The sequence below is a fragment of the Alosa pseudoharengus genome, unplaced genomic scaffold (genome assembly GCF_046254945.1).
Source record: "Alosa pseudoharengus isolate Yale_2024_CS ecotype anadromous, Long Island Sound unplaced genomic scaffold, YU_APseudo_1.1 YU_APseudo_1.1_scf_11, whole genome shotgun sequence".
NCBI lineage: Eukaryota > Metazoa > Chordata > Actinopteri > Clupeiformes > Clupeidae > Alosa > Alosa pseudoharengus.
The window spans coordinates 25,661,576-25,677,554 of NW_027468576.1; the positions used below are offsets into that span (position 1 = coordinate 25,661,576).

The following is a 15,979-nucleotide window of genomic DNA, read 5'->3' on the forward strand; positions in this document are numbered from 1 at the left end:
TTTTGACAAGCCCATCACTGCTACTCTGAACATGTATGTTACTGGGCTACAGGGTCAGAGTGCTGATGAGGAGCCTGGAGACATAAACACAAAGAACCTGAGATCTTTCATCTCCAGGAGGAAGTGGCAGGTAAGGCAAAAAACCCTAACTCCTGATCTCCAATACCTTAACTTCATCTGTCTCCTTAAGTTAAGTTATACTTTATTAGTCCTGTAGGAAATTTGTTCTTTGCATTTTACCCATCCGTGGGTAGTGTACATACATACATACACACACACTCGGATCAGTGAGCTCATTAGAAGCACACCCACACTAGGAGCACGCATACACACCCGGAGCAGTGGGCAGTCTTAACTTAATCCGGTGCCCAGGGAGCATACAGGGAGATATGTCTGTCTTACCACCACATGCTACCATATTAATCTACACCCAAAAGTGTGAAAATATTAAAGGACATTAAGGAATTTTGTTGTTGTTTTGAACTGCATGTTGTTGCTTTTGTTTGTGTAATTTATATTTCTGAGATAAAACTGTGAAATTTATCATAATAAAACTGTGAAATCTAAAATAATTGTCCAATAGAAGTTGACTATAATGCCAAGATCATATTTTATCAATGTGTATGTGTAATATACAGTACAGCAGTAGTCCTTCTTCAAACTCATTCCCCAGTTGTTGTTTGTGTAGTGGTGTCTAATGCAGTCTGCTGGTGTTCACTGTGTTGCTGCAGCGCTCGCTCACATGCCTGGGTTCCGTCCTTACCCTGAGGCCCATGGTGGACCTGCTGGACGCTCCTCCGGAGGAGGTGTCGGTCACAGCGCCGCGCGAGCCCCAGGAGCCCAGCAGCACCTCCCAGAGCAGCGGCTCCTCCTCCGAGTACGACGAGGCCGACGCCTGGGAGTGTTTCCAGCACTTCAGCCCCGAGGACGAGGACTGGGACGAGGACGAAGACGAGGAGGACGAGGAGGAGCTGGAGGAGGAGGAGCTGGAGGAGGAAGTGGAGTACGACCCCCACGCACAGGTTCCAGAGAGGGGCCGGACGCTGGCGGAGCTGGGCCGAGCCAGGCTGGACGACGAGGAGGAGTTGATTTTGGAGAGGCGGAGCGGCCAGCGGGGGCCACTGGTGTTCCCCACGGGTAAACCCGGGGATCAGCCACAGCAGCAGCAGCGCAGCAGCAGCCCGTCGCTGTACCTGTCGGAGGGGGACGAGAGCTCGGTGGGCAGCTCGGAGAGCCGCGCGGCGATCATCATCCCGCGCGGCCGCCTCATCCGCAGCACCTTCTACAGCAGCTCGCAGCAGCTCTCGCCCATGTCGGCGCGGCACATGCTGCTGCGCGACAAGCAGCACGCCGCGCGCAAGCAGGAGCGCGGACGCAAGCCGCTCCGCTCCAGCCTGTCGGGGCGCCTCAACGAGCCGCTCATCGAGTACGTGGAGGACGCGCCCGAGGCGGGCGCGGGAGGCGCCGGGGAAGGGGGCGCGCGCGGTCAGAGGAGGGGCTCGGTGCATTCGGCCATGCTCAAGTCCTGCTCGTTCGACAGCGGCGTCAGCCTCACGCACCCGCTCCCGTACCAACGCAGGAGCCGCTCCCTGGACGAGTCCACCAGGAGGTCGCGGGCGTCCGCCGAGCTTCGGGAGCCGGGCGAGGAAGAGGAGGAGGAGGAAGAGGAGGACACGGCGTTCAGCCATAAGGATGACTTTACTGACGAGGAGGCGCAGCAGAATGTATCACCACAGCCAGCAGAGGTCAGCGACGCGAGGAGGAGACAGAGTGTGGTGGCTAAAGTGAAGCCCAGAACGCAAAGGGCGGGTGAGGAGGAGGTTGCGGAGGAGGATAGCACTGTAGACAGCCAGCCCCAGGCTCCTGAGAGGACACGAGAGGCGTCCAGGCCTCTGGCCGGTGGGGAGAACTTGAGCAGCTCCCAGGCTTCTCTCGCGGAGTCTTACGAACCAGGCTCTGGAGTCTCCAGCAGAACAGGCTCCTTGGACGACTTCTCCCCTGGTCGCCTGGCCGCTCCCAGGAGACGGCTGTCCTCCTCTGGGATGACCTCGCCTTCGTCTTTCCTGCATGGCTCCGATGAGGAGGAGGAAGAGCAGGCGGAAGCTCGCAAGCCCCCTACACCCCCGAGCCGGAGATACGGATCAAGGCTCAGCCTGCAAGTCGAGAGGGGCGACCTCTCCCTGAAGCGCAGTCCCTCACGACTCTCTGACCAGGTGCCTACGACCATCCCGGGCAGCGGCGAGGTCCTCCAGAGGCACGCCTCTGCCCCGGCCCTGGAGGTCAAGCCACCCAGTGGCAAGTCCCCCAAGATCGGCCTCATGAAGCTGTTCCGTCGGCAGTCCTGGACGGGCCACTCGTCCTCCCAGCCGGAGGGAGTGGACAGGAAGCAGAAGGAAGCGGAGCAGGCCGTGCCCAAAAGCCCCATGCTCACGCTGAAGAAGAAGATGAGGGCCTCGGCCTCCAGTCTCACCAAGCTGTTCACCAGACAGTCCAGCAAAGAGGAGAAGAAAGGCGGTGAGCTATTAACTGCTTAAAACCCTTAAAGGTGTAGGTTTTTGAACGTTCTAAGTTCCGCAACAATTAAAGGTTCTAAAATTCTATGTTGAATTCAATGAACCCAGATATTCTTTGGAACGTTCATTTCCCAACATTCCCGTCACACCGGTGTGACGGTACTCCTTTAAGGGTTAATGCCTACCATAACAATAACCATAACTATAACAATAAGAATGTCTCTAACAAAAAAATCTCCAGTATGGATAAATGGTCTTTTATTGCATTTATTAGTGGAAATGTCAGCGTGAAGTGACCGTAAGTGCTGTGGTCTTTTAGGGCCCATTTACAAAGGTCCTTCCCCAGTGGCTCCAGAGAAGAAGCAGAAGGCCCACACTCGCTCTGCACCTGCGCTGACTGCCTCCGCCCCAAGCAGCCCTCAGAAGAAAGCCGCCAAGCTCTTAAAGTCCATTAAAGTGCCCACCTTCAAGAAAAGCAAAGGTGATGAAAAATATACTCTGTGAAATAAGTTGAATCCTTCACTTAACAGGTGGGAAATATGAACACTGAATTATATGAGGCCAGATAGAGTATGAAGGCAGCCTCACGGTCTGTTTCCACACCATGCCTTTGTGTTCCCCAGAGGTGGCAGTCCGCCCAGCAAGGCCAGATGTGCACCAGCTGGCAGGAGGTGGCGTGTTGCTGGTGTGGAGACCTGTCAAGTCCAGCGAGACCTTCACCTACTGCCTACAGTACAGCACTGCAGGTAAGCACACGCTCACTTATTGCCTACAGTACAGCACTGCAGGTAAGCACATCTCCACCTACTGCCTAGAGTACATTACTGCAGGTAAGCAGACCTTCATCTACTGCCTACAGTACAACACTGCAGGTAGACTGAGATCCAAGGTCTTCAGCAAAGTCGTGCTGGTACTACTTATTGTTCAGCACAACTGGTACACACCTAAGATGAGATCTGCTAGTATTATAGTACAGCAAAGCAGGTACAGCCAGTAGTATCAGTCATACATGGATCACACAGGTAACACAATTAGTGTACTGAGAAATGGTGATTGTAAGATGGTTGTAAAAATGCACAGATAGTGCATGTTCAGAGCTTGTGGTGAAAGATGCACAGACACTGATTCTGTTTGTGACCAGATGAGGTAGTAGTAAAACAATACACTGGTACTCTTTCGGCCTGTGTCATGCCATCACAGGTGGCGTTGTGGAGTGGAAGCTGTTGGCAGAGGACGTGACTGACAGCTGCTACACCGTCACCACCTTGCCCAAGGGTCCCGGCTATGTGTTCAGAGTCGGCTGCGTCACTAAAACAGGAGCCGGACCCTTTAGTGATCCCACAATCCTGGCCTTCATGGTGGTCCAACATGAAGGCAAGACCTGGACTTCAAACTAAAAAAAGAGCTACCTAAGCCGGAAAATTAATTAACAATGACATTGAAAAGAAAAGATGAGGATTAGTTTACCATTTTAAAAGTGTACGCAGTGTGTACTAGCAAACATTACTGCAGCTAACTGAAAATTACTTTGAACAAATGTACATGTAATGTGGATGCTACTGTTGCAGTAAGTTGACAAACATGAGGAACATGAGGAAATTAAAGAAGAGAATTCAAGGCAGTAGTTGAGTTCAAAGTTCATCTGTGTAAGATCTTCAGCCAATAGAACATTACATTATCCTGCTCTGAATGCTCATAATATTTGAACACCAGGTCTTATAAATGTTTTTTAAAAGGTAAGAGTATCAATGCAACTGCCTAAGCTGCCTGACTTGTCACATGCTACTGTAGATGGAAGCTAATGTGCTAGGTTTGGAAGTTGTAGAAATCTGTGGGAGGAGATACTGTTCAGACGTTTAAGGAAAGCCTAAAATAACAAGCCCAAATACTGAGAAGAAAGGGGTGAGTTGGCTTTTCAAGCCAGCTTAACACAATGAAGTAATAAGAGTGAAGAAAATTGGCAGTAGGCTGACGCAAGGAAAATCCTCCTTAAGTGAAAGTCATCTAACTGTGGCGTAAAACTAATCTTTTAAAGTGGCATTAAGCTGGAATACAATGAATCCCGCATGACGGGTGCTTAATTCTCCTTAATTCTCCTTCTTCTCTCCAGACTCCCACATTCCTCTCATTCAAAAGGAATCGCTCAGATCAAAGGTCATTGTATCAGGGGCCCAGGGGGCCCACAAGATCTACTCTTTCCTCTCTGAGATCAACAGGTACCAAACTAAGTCTGTTTGTGATTCATTGGAATATTATCTCTTTTAGGACATTTCCACACATTATTGACACCCCTAGTGGCATATTTCAGTGTAATGCCATTCGGTTTAATTCATCATATTTATTGAGATAGCAGCATAGTAATTCAGTATTATCATGCTGCATCAGGTTTTTTTTGTTTCAGCCTTACAGTATATCAAAATCATAACATTGAAACCGTGACAATTGATTCCTAGGTCTATATTCATTTGTGGTTGAGTCTCCTGCGTCAGGTCACACAAGTCCGGTTTTTGTGAACATGGGTTGTGTCAGTGAGCTAGCCCAGTGTTCATGTGGGGTAGCTTCACTGTGGTGGCTTGGTGTGATAACTAGTGTGGAGTGTGCTGGTGTCTCCTCCAATAGGGGTCGCTTCAGTGTGGTCGCCCAGTGCCGTGAGGAGCAGAGCCAGCAGCACCTGGCGGCCAAGATCACGCCCTACCGGGCCGAGCAGCGGCAGCTGGTCCTACGGGAGTACCAGCTTCTCAAGAGGCTCAACCACCCACACCTTGTGCAGCTGCATTCGGCCATCATCAGCCCCGACTACCTGGTGCTCCTGGAGGAGCTGTGTGCCGGACGGGAGCTCCTCTACAACCTGGCTGAGAGGCAAGTGACGACGCAAAGCTGCGATGCAACAGGATAGCAGGCGGCTCCGGAGCATATCTGGCATAGATCCGATTTGGCTCAAATGTGTCTCAGATCTGGCCCAGGTCTGGCCTAGATTTGACCCAGGTCTGGCATGGATCCAAACAAAAAAAAGGATCTTTTTTTAGATTCAGCTGCTATCCTGGGCGCTGTGCGTCACTAACACTCCTCCAAATGTCAAAGCATGTTGTGCAGGTGTCACACTGTCTGGCCTGCCTGCATTAGAGGGACCAGGCCAGCAGTCTCCATTGACATTTACTGAGACTGAAGGGTCAATGACCTATAAATATGAGTCTTTCTATTCCTTAAGGTCCATTGTAATTACGTCTGCTGTGCTTCAGGGATGCCTATGCAGAGATGGATGTAAGTGAGTTACTGGTGCAGATCCTGAGTGCTGTGGACTACCTGCACAGCCGCCGCATGATGCACCTAGACCTCAAGTCGGACAATATGCTGGTGACGGACGGCAACGTGGTGAAGATTGTGGACTTGGGCTCGGCGCAGCTCTACACGCCGGGCCAGGCTGTCAACGTGGAACACCTCAAAGAGCTGACGGAGAGCAAGGGTGAGGAAAGTCATGTGACACACACACACACACACACGTCCGATCTGGCCAGAGAGATCCTCTCTCAGAGGTTTCATCAGTCTTTTATCCAAAGGTCTGTTATAAAACACATTTTGTACTCTGACAAAGAATATGATATACAGTTAGTCTCTAAGTGTCTCATGAATACTAGCCTACCTAGTACTTATAATATTCTTACAAAATGACTCAAAGTCTCTACATGACTCAAACTGGGACAATGTAGTCAGATATGCTAACTTTATTTCCACTGAATGTCTGTATGTCTGTCTATCTGTCTGTCTGTATGCATGTATCTATGTATGTATGTGTATAGACTTATATGTACTGTATAGATACAGAAATGCTTGTCTATACAGTATATGAGTGTGTTTATGCAATTTCCAAATGTACTGCATTGAGAAATGGATCTACAAAATGTGAAATCCAGAGGATGACAACATATCATCAGTTTTTAAGGATACATTTTATCCAACTGTTATGTTTTTGTCAGTTTACATTGTCCTTCCCAAAGCTCCTGAAATCTTGGAAGGCCAAGGAGTTGGACCTGAAACAGATATCTGGGCGATTGGCGTATTGGCTTTTATCATGTGAGTATGTCTTGAATCTGAATTTACCACTTCAGAGGTTAATCCTTTCCTGTCAACATAGTGCCATATTGACAATCATCTGACTTTTTTGAGAATTGCAATATCTTAAGCTGTCATATTTGGTAATAAAACACATAGATGCCATAAACACCTGGCTAAGAACACTGGAATGATGTCATGGGAGCAAGTAAACCGTCTGTGTTCCACAATGGCTCCACACTGGCACGCTGTGGCCATGACAGCATAGCAGCAACACTTCATCTTAGTCAGAAAAGCACCACATTATCTTATGGTGTTCCCATATAATATGCTCAGGCTCAGCGCAGACAGCCCGTTTCATGCCGACCTGAACTGGGAAAGGGATCGCAACATCAAGAAGGGCAAGATCCAGTTTGGCCGCTGCTACCCAGGCCTGTCGGAAGGAGCCATCAACTTCATGAAGAGCACGCTCAACAACAAAGCCTGGTGAGCAAACACACACACACACGCAAGCATGTATACATGCACACACACACACACACACACACACACACACACACACACACACATGCACACACAAACACACACACACACTTCTGTTGAGTCATGTTAATTCCACAGGCCCGGTCTTTCTCACACACATCCATGAGCAGGCTCCATGTGTCTGTATTTGGTGAGTGTGCACATCTCAACTAGCAGTTCCAGATGTGCAAACTGGCTACAGTATGGGGTATTAATTACAATAGCTATCAGCATACATTAACATCATGGGGGTAATAGACATGTTGAATACAAATACCAAACCGTTTCTTCAGTAAAATAGTGATAGAATGTATGAATCCCTTTACAAAATAAATATTGGACTTATGGGTTTGCTACTTAAAGCCACATAAATTTCATGAATGAAATGCCATTCCTTGTGGGATAGCTCAAAGAGAGATTTGGGGAAAACATTTAATAGTTGGATTTTATTAATTGTTTTCATTGATGAGGTGGTATACTGAGAAATCTTTTTTAATCAGGGCAGACTTACTGTCGCTCTTCCTGAAAAGAGTGGTGTTGCACATTCCTGTGAGTATAATACAGGATTTACTGAAATACTCAATCATTTTGAAAGTAACATTATTTATAAGCCAATACATTTCTACGTCTGGGCGTATAATGGCCATGTGTAAATAATGGACTACATTAAAAAAAAAAAACTGTTGTCACAAAGATGAAAGTGGTTTGAATCCTGCCAAAGTGCATCATGCTTATTGTCAGACCTTTTCCACATTTTATTTCACCAGGCACAGCAATGGTTGTATATCATGTTCATTGCACACTATAGCTTGGCACTGTTGTTTTGTTGATCTTGGTGCCAGAAGGCACAGGGCCCTGAGTGTCTGCTGCTGGCTTTTCATGTGTCTCGGCACAACATACGTGTTTTCAACATTGTGTTCCTGTTGCTCAATGCTGCATGGGGTCATGAGATCAATCCCCACACATACTGATGAGGAAATAAATCTGTCTGTCTGTCTGTCTGTCTGTCTGTGTGTATGTGTGTCTGTATATCTATCCAACCATCCACCCAGAATGTATATCAGCACTGTATTGGAAGTTGGTTAGGATGAAAGTATCTAAAAAGTGTGCAATAAATAAATACATAAATAAATAAATGGCTGTGGCTGCTGCCTGCCTGTCTGCAGGGGGAGACCCTCGGCTGGGGAGTGCCTCCAGAACCCCTGGATCCGTGGGGACGCCCGTGCCGCGGCCAGACCCAGAGACTCCATGGTCTGCTTCTCCACTGACAAACTGCAGGCCTTCCTCCAGGAGCGTGAGGTCAAGCGAGACCACATCCGAACCAAGGCTAAGGTCCCGCTTCTGCAGTAGGGGACTTCTGGAGGGAGGGGGCCCTGAACTGTCAACAGGGGAACTGCTTTAAAATGTGAAAATGTGAATCTATTTGTGAGATCTTTGAATGAGATATTGTGAGATATTTTCTTTTTTAACGCTGCTGTCATTCTAACATGGAGTTAGCATGTTATGAAGAAGTGCTGTATAATTGTGTTTAACATGAAAAGGGTTTTAGTAGCCTATGAGACATTTGTCAACAATAGTGTGCAAAAAGTCTACATTTAATTTATGGTATACAAACAGCATACTTGTCACTTTATGAACTGCTATGTTTATAGCTAGTAAACAACTTTGTTTTTGTTTACATGGAAGTGACATGGAGAGTAACTGAAAATGTGTGATTTAAAGAGGCCATTGTAGCAACAGGGTTTTGTTTATTTAAAATGAATACTTTTAATAGATTGACCTTTTTGCATAGGTTTGTAAATTCTTTGGTTAGTTTGAACCTAGAATCTCAGTTTATCTTACCATAAGAAAACAGTGTATTGCAGTTTTTTGTCAATGTTTTTCAAACACAAGGTTAATATTTGAAATAAGCTTAATTCTGGCTCATGTGTATTTATACATTTCCTTTGTGATATCAGGGATACGCTTACAATAATAGGACATCAGTGCATGGAGGCAAGTCCTTTTTGGCTGTTGCATTAACTTCTTTTCAGTCTGCTGCCTATAAGATTCTGTCTTTGTGGGTTTTGGGAATGTTCAGAATGTAATGTTTAGCTTGCACTGGTTCTGTGCCATAAAACTGCAAATAAAGACTTGTTTGACAATTAGGAGCCATTGAATAATGTTATTGTTAAGCACTACAGGAGGTGGTTGCAATTTTTCATAACTACAAATAATACCCAACATATTATGGATTAAGAGATTGGATGGTAGGCTATCTAATAAAATCAAGTCCATGAATAATATATTAGGAACATTTCACTAATAGTACCACCCTTATCAAAATCCTCAAAAGTTTCGCTGTAATGATACGCCACGCCACTAGATGGCGATGAGCTAAGTTCAATGCACTATTTAAAACCAAAGAAATACTCAACTGGCTTGCATTGTATCAATGAAGAGTGCAGTAAACTAGCTAAGCTAATCACATCTGGACAGATAAACTACACAAGAAGCAATTAAGTGGACAGGTAAATTGAATTTTCAGCAGAAATGTAATTTCACCATACAAATGGACGTGTAAATCTGATAACTGCAGTGCATGTGTTTTCCCGTGAATCCCGCGCAGCTAGGAGTCAGCTAACTTAGCTTTGCGAGCTAACGCAGTTGTAACGTTAGTCCTGTAACGTTATTGTTTTGTTCTGTGTATTCGATTGCCTAATATCCCAGTTGCGACTTAGGAGAAACATGTTAGAACTGTATTGTTATAATATTCAGAACGGTGACTAATATCTACATGCCAGAAATCCCATTCTGTAGCCCATTAGCTAACATGTCCGTTAACTACAACGTTACCTTAACACACGTCGATAGCTAGCCATCGCTAGCTACTTATTTTGACGTCGTAGTGTCCGCTTTGCTTTACCTTGGCAAGGTAATTGACCTTAGTTTGCTAGCTTTGTGTTATGGGCTTGCTGGTGCGCTGTGGCCCAGTCTTCGTCCTAGAGCACGCACGCAGAAATTGTGTGTAGCGGTATCTCGATACTGTACTGTCATTTAGCGTGTCAAATGTAAAACCTTGTTTGTCTGTAGTGTCGGTAAAGTTACATCATGGCCGGTGCTGATGTGAGAGACATATTGGAGCTGGCAGGTGGAGACGATGCTGGACCCATCAGTAAAAAAGACATCATCAACTCTGACAAGGTAAGAGGGAAGAAAAGCTGTCTGTGCCGGAGTGACATGTTTTCTGTCTACACTCTTATCTGGGGACCAGCCCTGTTATTTCTGAAATTGTGCTTATGGGCATTTTCAGTTCTTGATTTGTGTCCTCTGCCTGATATAGAAAAAAGTGAAGAAAACGACAGAGACGCTAACATTCAAACGGCCAGAGGGCATGCACAGAGAGGTTTATGCTCTCCTCTATTCAGACAAAAAGTAAGTACTAAATCTTTGCTATCATTGCTTTAATAATGCAGTGTTCATAATTGCTAATTAACTTGTTGCTTTTTCCTATATATATAGGCTATATCAACAGTGCATTGTAAAATGGGAAAACTCCGGTAGATCAATTTGTAAAGCCTATAAGAACACCAGTGTCAGTTGGGTTATCACTTATCAGCCAGCACACACCCCGATGTTCCAAATGTCAATCCTGTTTGTGCTTGGACAACAGTGTCTGATAACAGAATGAAAGTAAATGTAGAGAATGTCGTTTGTTTGTATTCAAGTAGAGACGCTCCGCCGCTGCTGCCCAGTGACACTACTCAGGGATACCGCACTGTGAAAGCCAAGCTGGGCTGCAAGAAGGTACGGCCCTGGAAATGGATGCCCTTCGCCAACCCAGCCAGGCGGGACGGAGCCATATTCCACCACTGGAGACGAGTGGCGGAAGAGGGCAAGGACTATCCGTTTGCCCGTTTCAACAAGGTAAGAGATGCATCAGAGCCAGTGAGAATCAGTGGGTATCATCTGTGTGCCCACTTATATAACATTAAAAGAACTGGACCAATGTACCTCATATTCTTATACAAGGCAGAGGGTCACTATATCTTGGTCCTGACATGATCATCTGGATCCAGCTCAGAATGTAAATGAAGGGATTTGGCTTCACTTTGCTTTTATTTTGCTGGACAGGGGTGAGAGTCTGCAGTCAACTGACTGCTCTCTCTTTTTTGTGTGTGTTTTAGGCAGTACAGGTGCCTGTGTACTCTGAACAAGAATATCAGATGTATCTGCATGACGACGGCTGGACTAAGACAGAGACGGATCACCTGTTCGACCTGTGTAAACGCTTCGACCTGCGCTTCATCGTCATCCATGACCGCTATGACCATCAACAGTACAGGGTAAGACCATACCCATTGCTCCCAGCTGTAACATATGTAGTTGTTTGTTGTTTTCATTTTGCTGTAGATTTGAACCTTCAAAGGTCTCAGACCATGTATGGATTTAGGTTGATTTTTACGGACTCACTTACTTAAAGAAGGAAACCACATCATATATATATATATAATATAGAGTGTTTTTCTCATCTGTGCTGTGACTCGTCCAACAGAAACGCTCTGTGGAGGACCTGAAGGAGCGCTACTATACCATCTGTGGCAAGCTGACTAAAGTACGCGCTGCTACGGGGACAGAGCCTAAAATCTATATTTTCGATGCGGGACATGAGCGGCGAAGGAAAGAGCAGCTGGAGAGACTTTTTAACCGTACCCCAGAGCAGGTGAGACGCACGCACACACACACACACTCACTCACATGTACATACCCAAAGCTTTCGATGGATTTTGCAATATGTGCTTTGAGTGTACATTAACAGCGTGAATGAGAGGTCCTCGTGAATGTCATGGATGCAAGTGGTCCTGCTTTGCTGCTGGTACACCTGTAGGTGGCAGCAACTCATAAGCTACACAGCTGTATATCAGGAGTGGGGTTATTTTTTATTTTCATTTTTTTGTCTATTGTTTTTCTTTATGATATGTAACTTTAATTCCCACTGCAAATCTATATTTGTATTTTTAGAATTCAAGTAAGTAGTATTTACAGGGTTCCCACGGGTCATGGAATTTCTGGAATATCATGGAATTTTGGAAAGTCTGTTCCCGACATAGAAAGTTTTTTGCGGACAAAGTCATGCAATATCAGGGAATTATGTTGTAGCCGTTTAAAATGTACTTGCCAAAATATATTTCCACTCTGAATTGGTGTATATCTGGTTATTAGCTTTACTTCTTTGTTTATTTAATACCAATTTATTCATCTACAAAAAAGTAAACGATTTTTGAACGCTACGTGACTGTTCTATAATCTGTATGAAGGTTATATTGTACCCTTTATTATATAGTAAGTCATGGAAATTAAGGTTTTCTGTCAGGGAAAAGTCATTGAATTTTACATTTCAGGTGGGAACCCTGTATTTAAGAAGTATATGGATGGAGCTTGAATTAACTAATAGATTTTGAATTTGGAAATGATGCATATGGAAGAGCTCTGTGTGACACACATTAAATGCCCTTTGGCACATGATTTGAGACCTCTCTAGAAATTGCTTATTTACAGCCACCAGAGGTTTTTTTTTAGATGCTGATTGAACCATATCATGTTACTTCTCCACTGCCCACCTGCAGGTGGCAGAAGAAGAGTATCTTGTCCAGGAGCTGCGGAAGATTGAGACGAGGAAGAAGGAGCGTGAGAAGAAGGCCCAGGACCTGCAGAAGCTCATCACAGCGGCTGACACCAACACAGAGATGCGCCGTGCTGAGCGCAAAGCCACCAAGAAGAAGCTACCGCAGAAACGCGAGACCGAGAAACCGGTACCTCACCCAGCACCACACTCAAGCTGTTACATTTTGGAAAGCTATAAAATCCCATTTTCTGTGAAATGAAATTCAGTCAAATTCCTTACAATTTTGTCTAAATTATGCATATATCATATTTCATCCTTTTAATCTCTCAGCAGTGGGAGGCTGACTTTTTTTTACTCTGTGTATGTCATCTCTCTCAATCTCTCTTTCTCTGTGTCCTGTCTCTCTCTCTCTGTCATGACAGGCTGTTCCTGAAACAGCTGGCATCAAGTTCCCAGACTTCAAATCAGCTGGAGTCACGCTTCGCAGCCAGAGGGTAAGACACACACACACACACACACACACACTACCTATCACTGCTCCATCACCCCTCACTCTCTTTAGACATTGCTTTTGTCCTGCAACATAGCCCCAGTCAAGCCCAGACTACACTAACCTCACCAGCTTCTTGAGTGTGCCGTGAGTGTGTGTGTGCGTGCGCGTGTGTGTGTAGCCCTTTTCTGTAATTAGCACCCGTGTGATGTATGTGTGCGGCTGCAAAGTAATAGTGGCTCACTGTGGGATTCATCTTAAAGAGTGATGAGGGGTGGTAGCTCTCTATGCAAAAGACATTAAAGCGCCCGCAGAAGTGTATTACTCACATCTCCCGGGCGATCTGTTTGCCAGGCTCCAGTGGATAAACACATTTTGATCGGCCCCCCTCCGCAGTGCATTTCATAGGTGTTAAGTGCGTGAGGGATGGGGCCTCTCTTTGGCCATCACTCTCACACTCCTTTCCAGTCGGTAGCCACTGGAGATTTGAGATGGGATCGCTCCAGATGGAGTAGCGCCACCACCGAGGAGTCTATGACCAGAGGCTCTCCTGTTTTCTTAAGAGTGTAGACTTGAGAGTAAAGCAGACTTTAGGCCGTTTGCGCCAATGTTCTACCTTATTTGCTTTCTGCAATTTGCACTTGGTCAAAATGTGTAATTTCCTTTTGCAGTGTTAAGAAGTCTGTCTAGTAGATGTAAACTCTTATTTGTGCTGATTGTTTGCTTTTGTGTGCGTCTCAGATGAAGCTCCCTAGCTCTGTTGGCCAGAAGAAGATCAAAGCCATTGAGCAGATTCTCACAGAACAGGGCGTTGGTGAGTTCTGTGAATATATGCAGATACACATGTACAAACTATTATGCTGCAGTAATACACAAACTCACTTTCACTTACACAAACATCAGTCGTCACACTGCTGATGTAATGTTAAACTCTCCCAGTACCTGTCCTTAACTATTATTCATTGTACAAAGACTCTCATTACAAATATGCCCTTTTCTATAGAGCAATTTTAAACAAGGAGCAAGGAGTTACTCTTGAAATAAAAAAACATCAAATTCCCGTCTTCCTTCCATCACAGATCTGAACCCAATGCCCACGGAGGAGATCGTGCAGATGTTCAACGAGCTGCGCAGCGACCTGGTGCTGCTGTACGAGCTCAAGCAGGCGCACAGCAACTGCGAGTATGAGCAGCAGATGCTGCGCCACCGCTACGAGGCCCTGCTCAAGGCCGGAGGGGCCGTCCCTCCGCAGGGCGAGGGCCTGGGCGTCGAAAGTCAGAGTTGGCCGTCTGCTGATGACATCAAGACGGAGGCCAAGGAGCAGATCATCGATGTGGTGGGGGCCCCACTCACTCCGAACTCGGTGAGTAGAAGGAAAAAACCCAAGATGCTTTTTTTTCTGTTTTTAATAAAACACATGAACTCTCCAAGCATTTGTATGCATTTCCATGTTGGATGCAAGACTCCGGTAGGCTTGACTGTATATTTTCTTTTGATTGACAGAGGAATGTGATTGTGTAGAATAGGCTCAAGAAACTATGTACAATAAATACCTTCCAGAGTTCACTGAACAATAAAGGTGTTGCATTGATACATAACAGCTCAAATAGTATGTTTAATTATTTTACAGCCGTGTAGTGCTTTTAACGTGTCCGTGTCCTGTTTTGCAGCGGAAACGACGGGAATCAGCCTCCAGTTCCTCATCCATCAAGAAGGTGAAGAAGCCCTGATGCGGACGATGTGTTTTAATCAGATGGACATATTGCACTGAGGGGGGAGCAGAGGGCATGTTTCCAGGATTTGCCCGCAGCAGAGGGGGCCATGTGGAGGGAGGAGGGACAGGCAGGAGGATAGAGGAGGAGGGGGGTGGATTATTTCATAGGGCTAGTCATCCATCAAGCGCCCCAGAAAGAGCCAAAGCCCTGGCTCTCCTCCTAATCGCGGATGGCGCTCTCGCTAGACCCCCCCCCCCCCCCCCAATCCAACTATTCTTTCTCCACCGCCCGCCTCCTTTCTTCTGCATCCACCGGACTCGACTCAAGCGTCACCGTGACACAGACCACCGCTGACATTCCATTCCATTACCACTTCCCCCGCCTCTGTCCCGCCACGGGCCAGCCTGGCCGTGCCGAGGCCAGATGAACTGTAAATTGGCAGCCAGGGCTAATGGATACCTGCAACAGTACTGGCCTGTCTGTGCAAAATTAAGCATTGAGAGGGGAAGGGGAAGCCAGCTTCATCCTGCTTTCCTACTCTGAGGGTATATTGTGGGTACTATGTTTTTTTTTTTTTGTCCCCTGCCTCCCCTCCCTGTCATTCTCTAGTCACTGGTATGTCCAGACCTCAATCTAATAAACTGTGTTGTGAATGTCCTGCATTGTCATGGGGGGGCAAAGCAAGGCATCTCTTGTTTATGGTTTCACTCTTTGCCCTCTGTGTGCAGTGCTCTGATTGTTACAGAGCAGATAGGTGGTTGATGCTGTGACACCTGCTTCAAAAAGGCAACCACATTCTCCCTGCTCTACAGTGGCCTCTGAAAAAATTAAATAAATGTTGTGCTTTTGTATTTTGCTTTTTTCTCAACTTGGTGTATAGTTTATTTCTATCATTTGTGTGTGTGTGTAAGCAAGGAAGAGAATCGGAGAGAACCCTCAATTTCACTTAGTTGTATTTTTATAGAAAGGCTCAAAGGAAAATGGATGAATTCGATCTGATTTTATGGTTTGCTAGTGAGTCACACAAAGTAAACCAATTGTGGCCTGTTTTAAGTGCTGACCCTGATGTAGATGTGGAAGTGTT

At 46.0% G+C, this 15,979-nt stretch overlaps 2 protein-coding genes across 3 annotated transcripts in view; both read left to right on the plus strand.

Moving 5' to 3' along the window:
• Positions 1-9,232, plus strand: part of obscna (obscurin, cytoskeletal calmodulin and titin-interacting RhoGEF a) — a 49,303-nt gene extending 40,071 nt beyond the window's left edge. Inside the window, exons 64-74 of the mRNA XM_076278581.1 lie at positions 53-130; positions 732-2,514; positions 2,833-2,994; positions 3,137-3,259; positions 3,714-3,887; positions 4,624-4,729; positions 5,133-5,372; positions 5,753-5,976; positions 6,488-6,584; positions 6,900-7,049; positions 8,252-9,232. Of these exons, the coding sequence (XP_076134696.1) occupies positions 53-130; positions 732-2,514; positions 2,833-2,994; positions 3,137-3,259; positions 3,714-3,887; positions 4,624-4,729; positions 5,133-5,372; positions 5,753-5,976; positions 6,488-6,584; positions 6,900-7,049; positions 8,252-8,435 (3,321 nt within the window). The 3' untranslated portion in view covers positions 8,436-9,232. The remainder of the gene's footprint in view (positions 1-52; positions 131-731; positions 2,515-2,832; positions 2,995-3,136; positions 3,260-3,713; positions 3,888-4,623; positions 4,730-5,132; positions 5,373-5,752; positions 5,977-6,487; positions 6,585-6,899; positions 7,050-8,251) is intronic.
• Positions 9,233-9,486: 254 nt separating this feature from the next.
• On the plus strand, positions 9,487-15,763 carry dmap1 (DNA methyltransferase 1 associated protein 1). 2 transcript variants are annotated; one of them, XM_076278583.1, is made up of 12 exons: positions 9,487-9,595; positions 10,158-10,268; positions 10,408-10,499; positions 10,793-10,991; positions 11,252-11,410; positions 11,620-11,787; positions 12,692-12,877; positions 13,113-13,184; positions 13,922-13,994; positions 14,260-14,543; positions 14,851-14,941; positions 14,980-15,763. In XM_076278583.1, the coding sequence occupies exons 2-11, from the start codon at positions 10,176-10,178 to the stop codon at positions 14,908-14,910; spliced, it is 1,386 nt and encodes a 461-aa protein (XP_076134698.1). In that variant the 5' UTR covers positions 9,487-9,595; positions 10,158-10,175; the 3' UTR covers positions 14,911-14,941; positions 14,980-15,763. The 2 variants fall into 2 exon arrangements, with proteins under 2 accessions (XP_076134698.1, XP_076134697.1); XM_076278582.1 differs by having other exon boundaries at positions 14,851-15,763.
• Positions 15,764-15,979: the final 216 nt, after the last annotated feature.

Coding starts and splice junctions, on each gene's coding strand:
- dmap1 (XM_076278582.1), top strand. CDS start 10,176: ATGGCCGGTGCTGATGTGAGAGACATATTGGAGCTGGCAGGTGGAGAC. Junction 11,411..11,619: donor ATGACCATCAACAGTACAGG/GTAAGACCATAC, acceptor CTCGTCCAACAG/AAACGCTCTGTGGAGGACCT. Junction 14,544..14,850: donor CCCCACTCACTCCGAACTCG/GTGAGTAGAAGG, acceptor CCTGTTTTGCAG/CGGAAACGACGGGAATCAGC.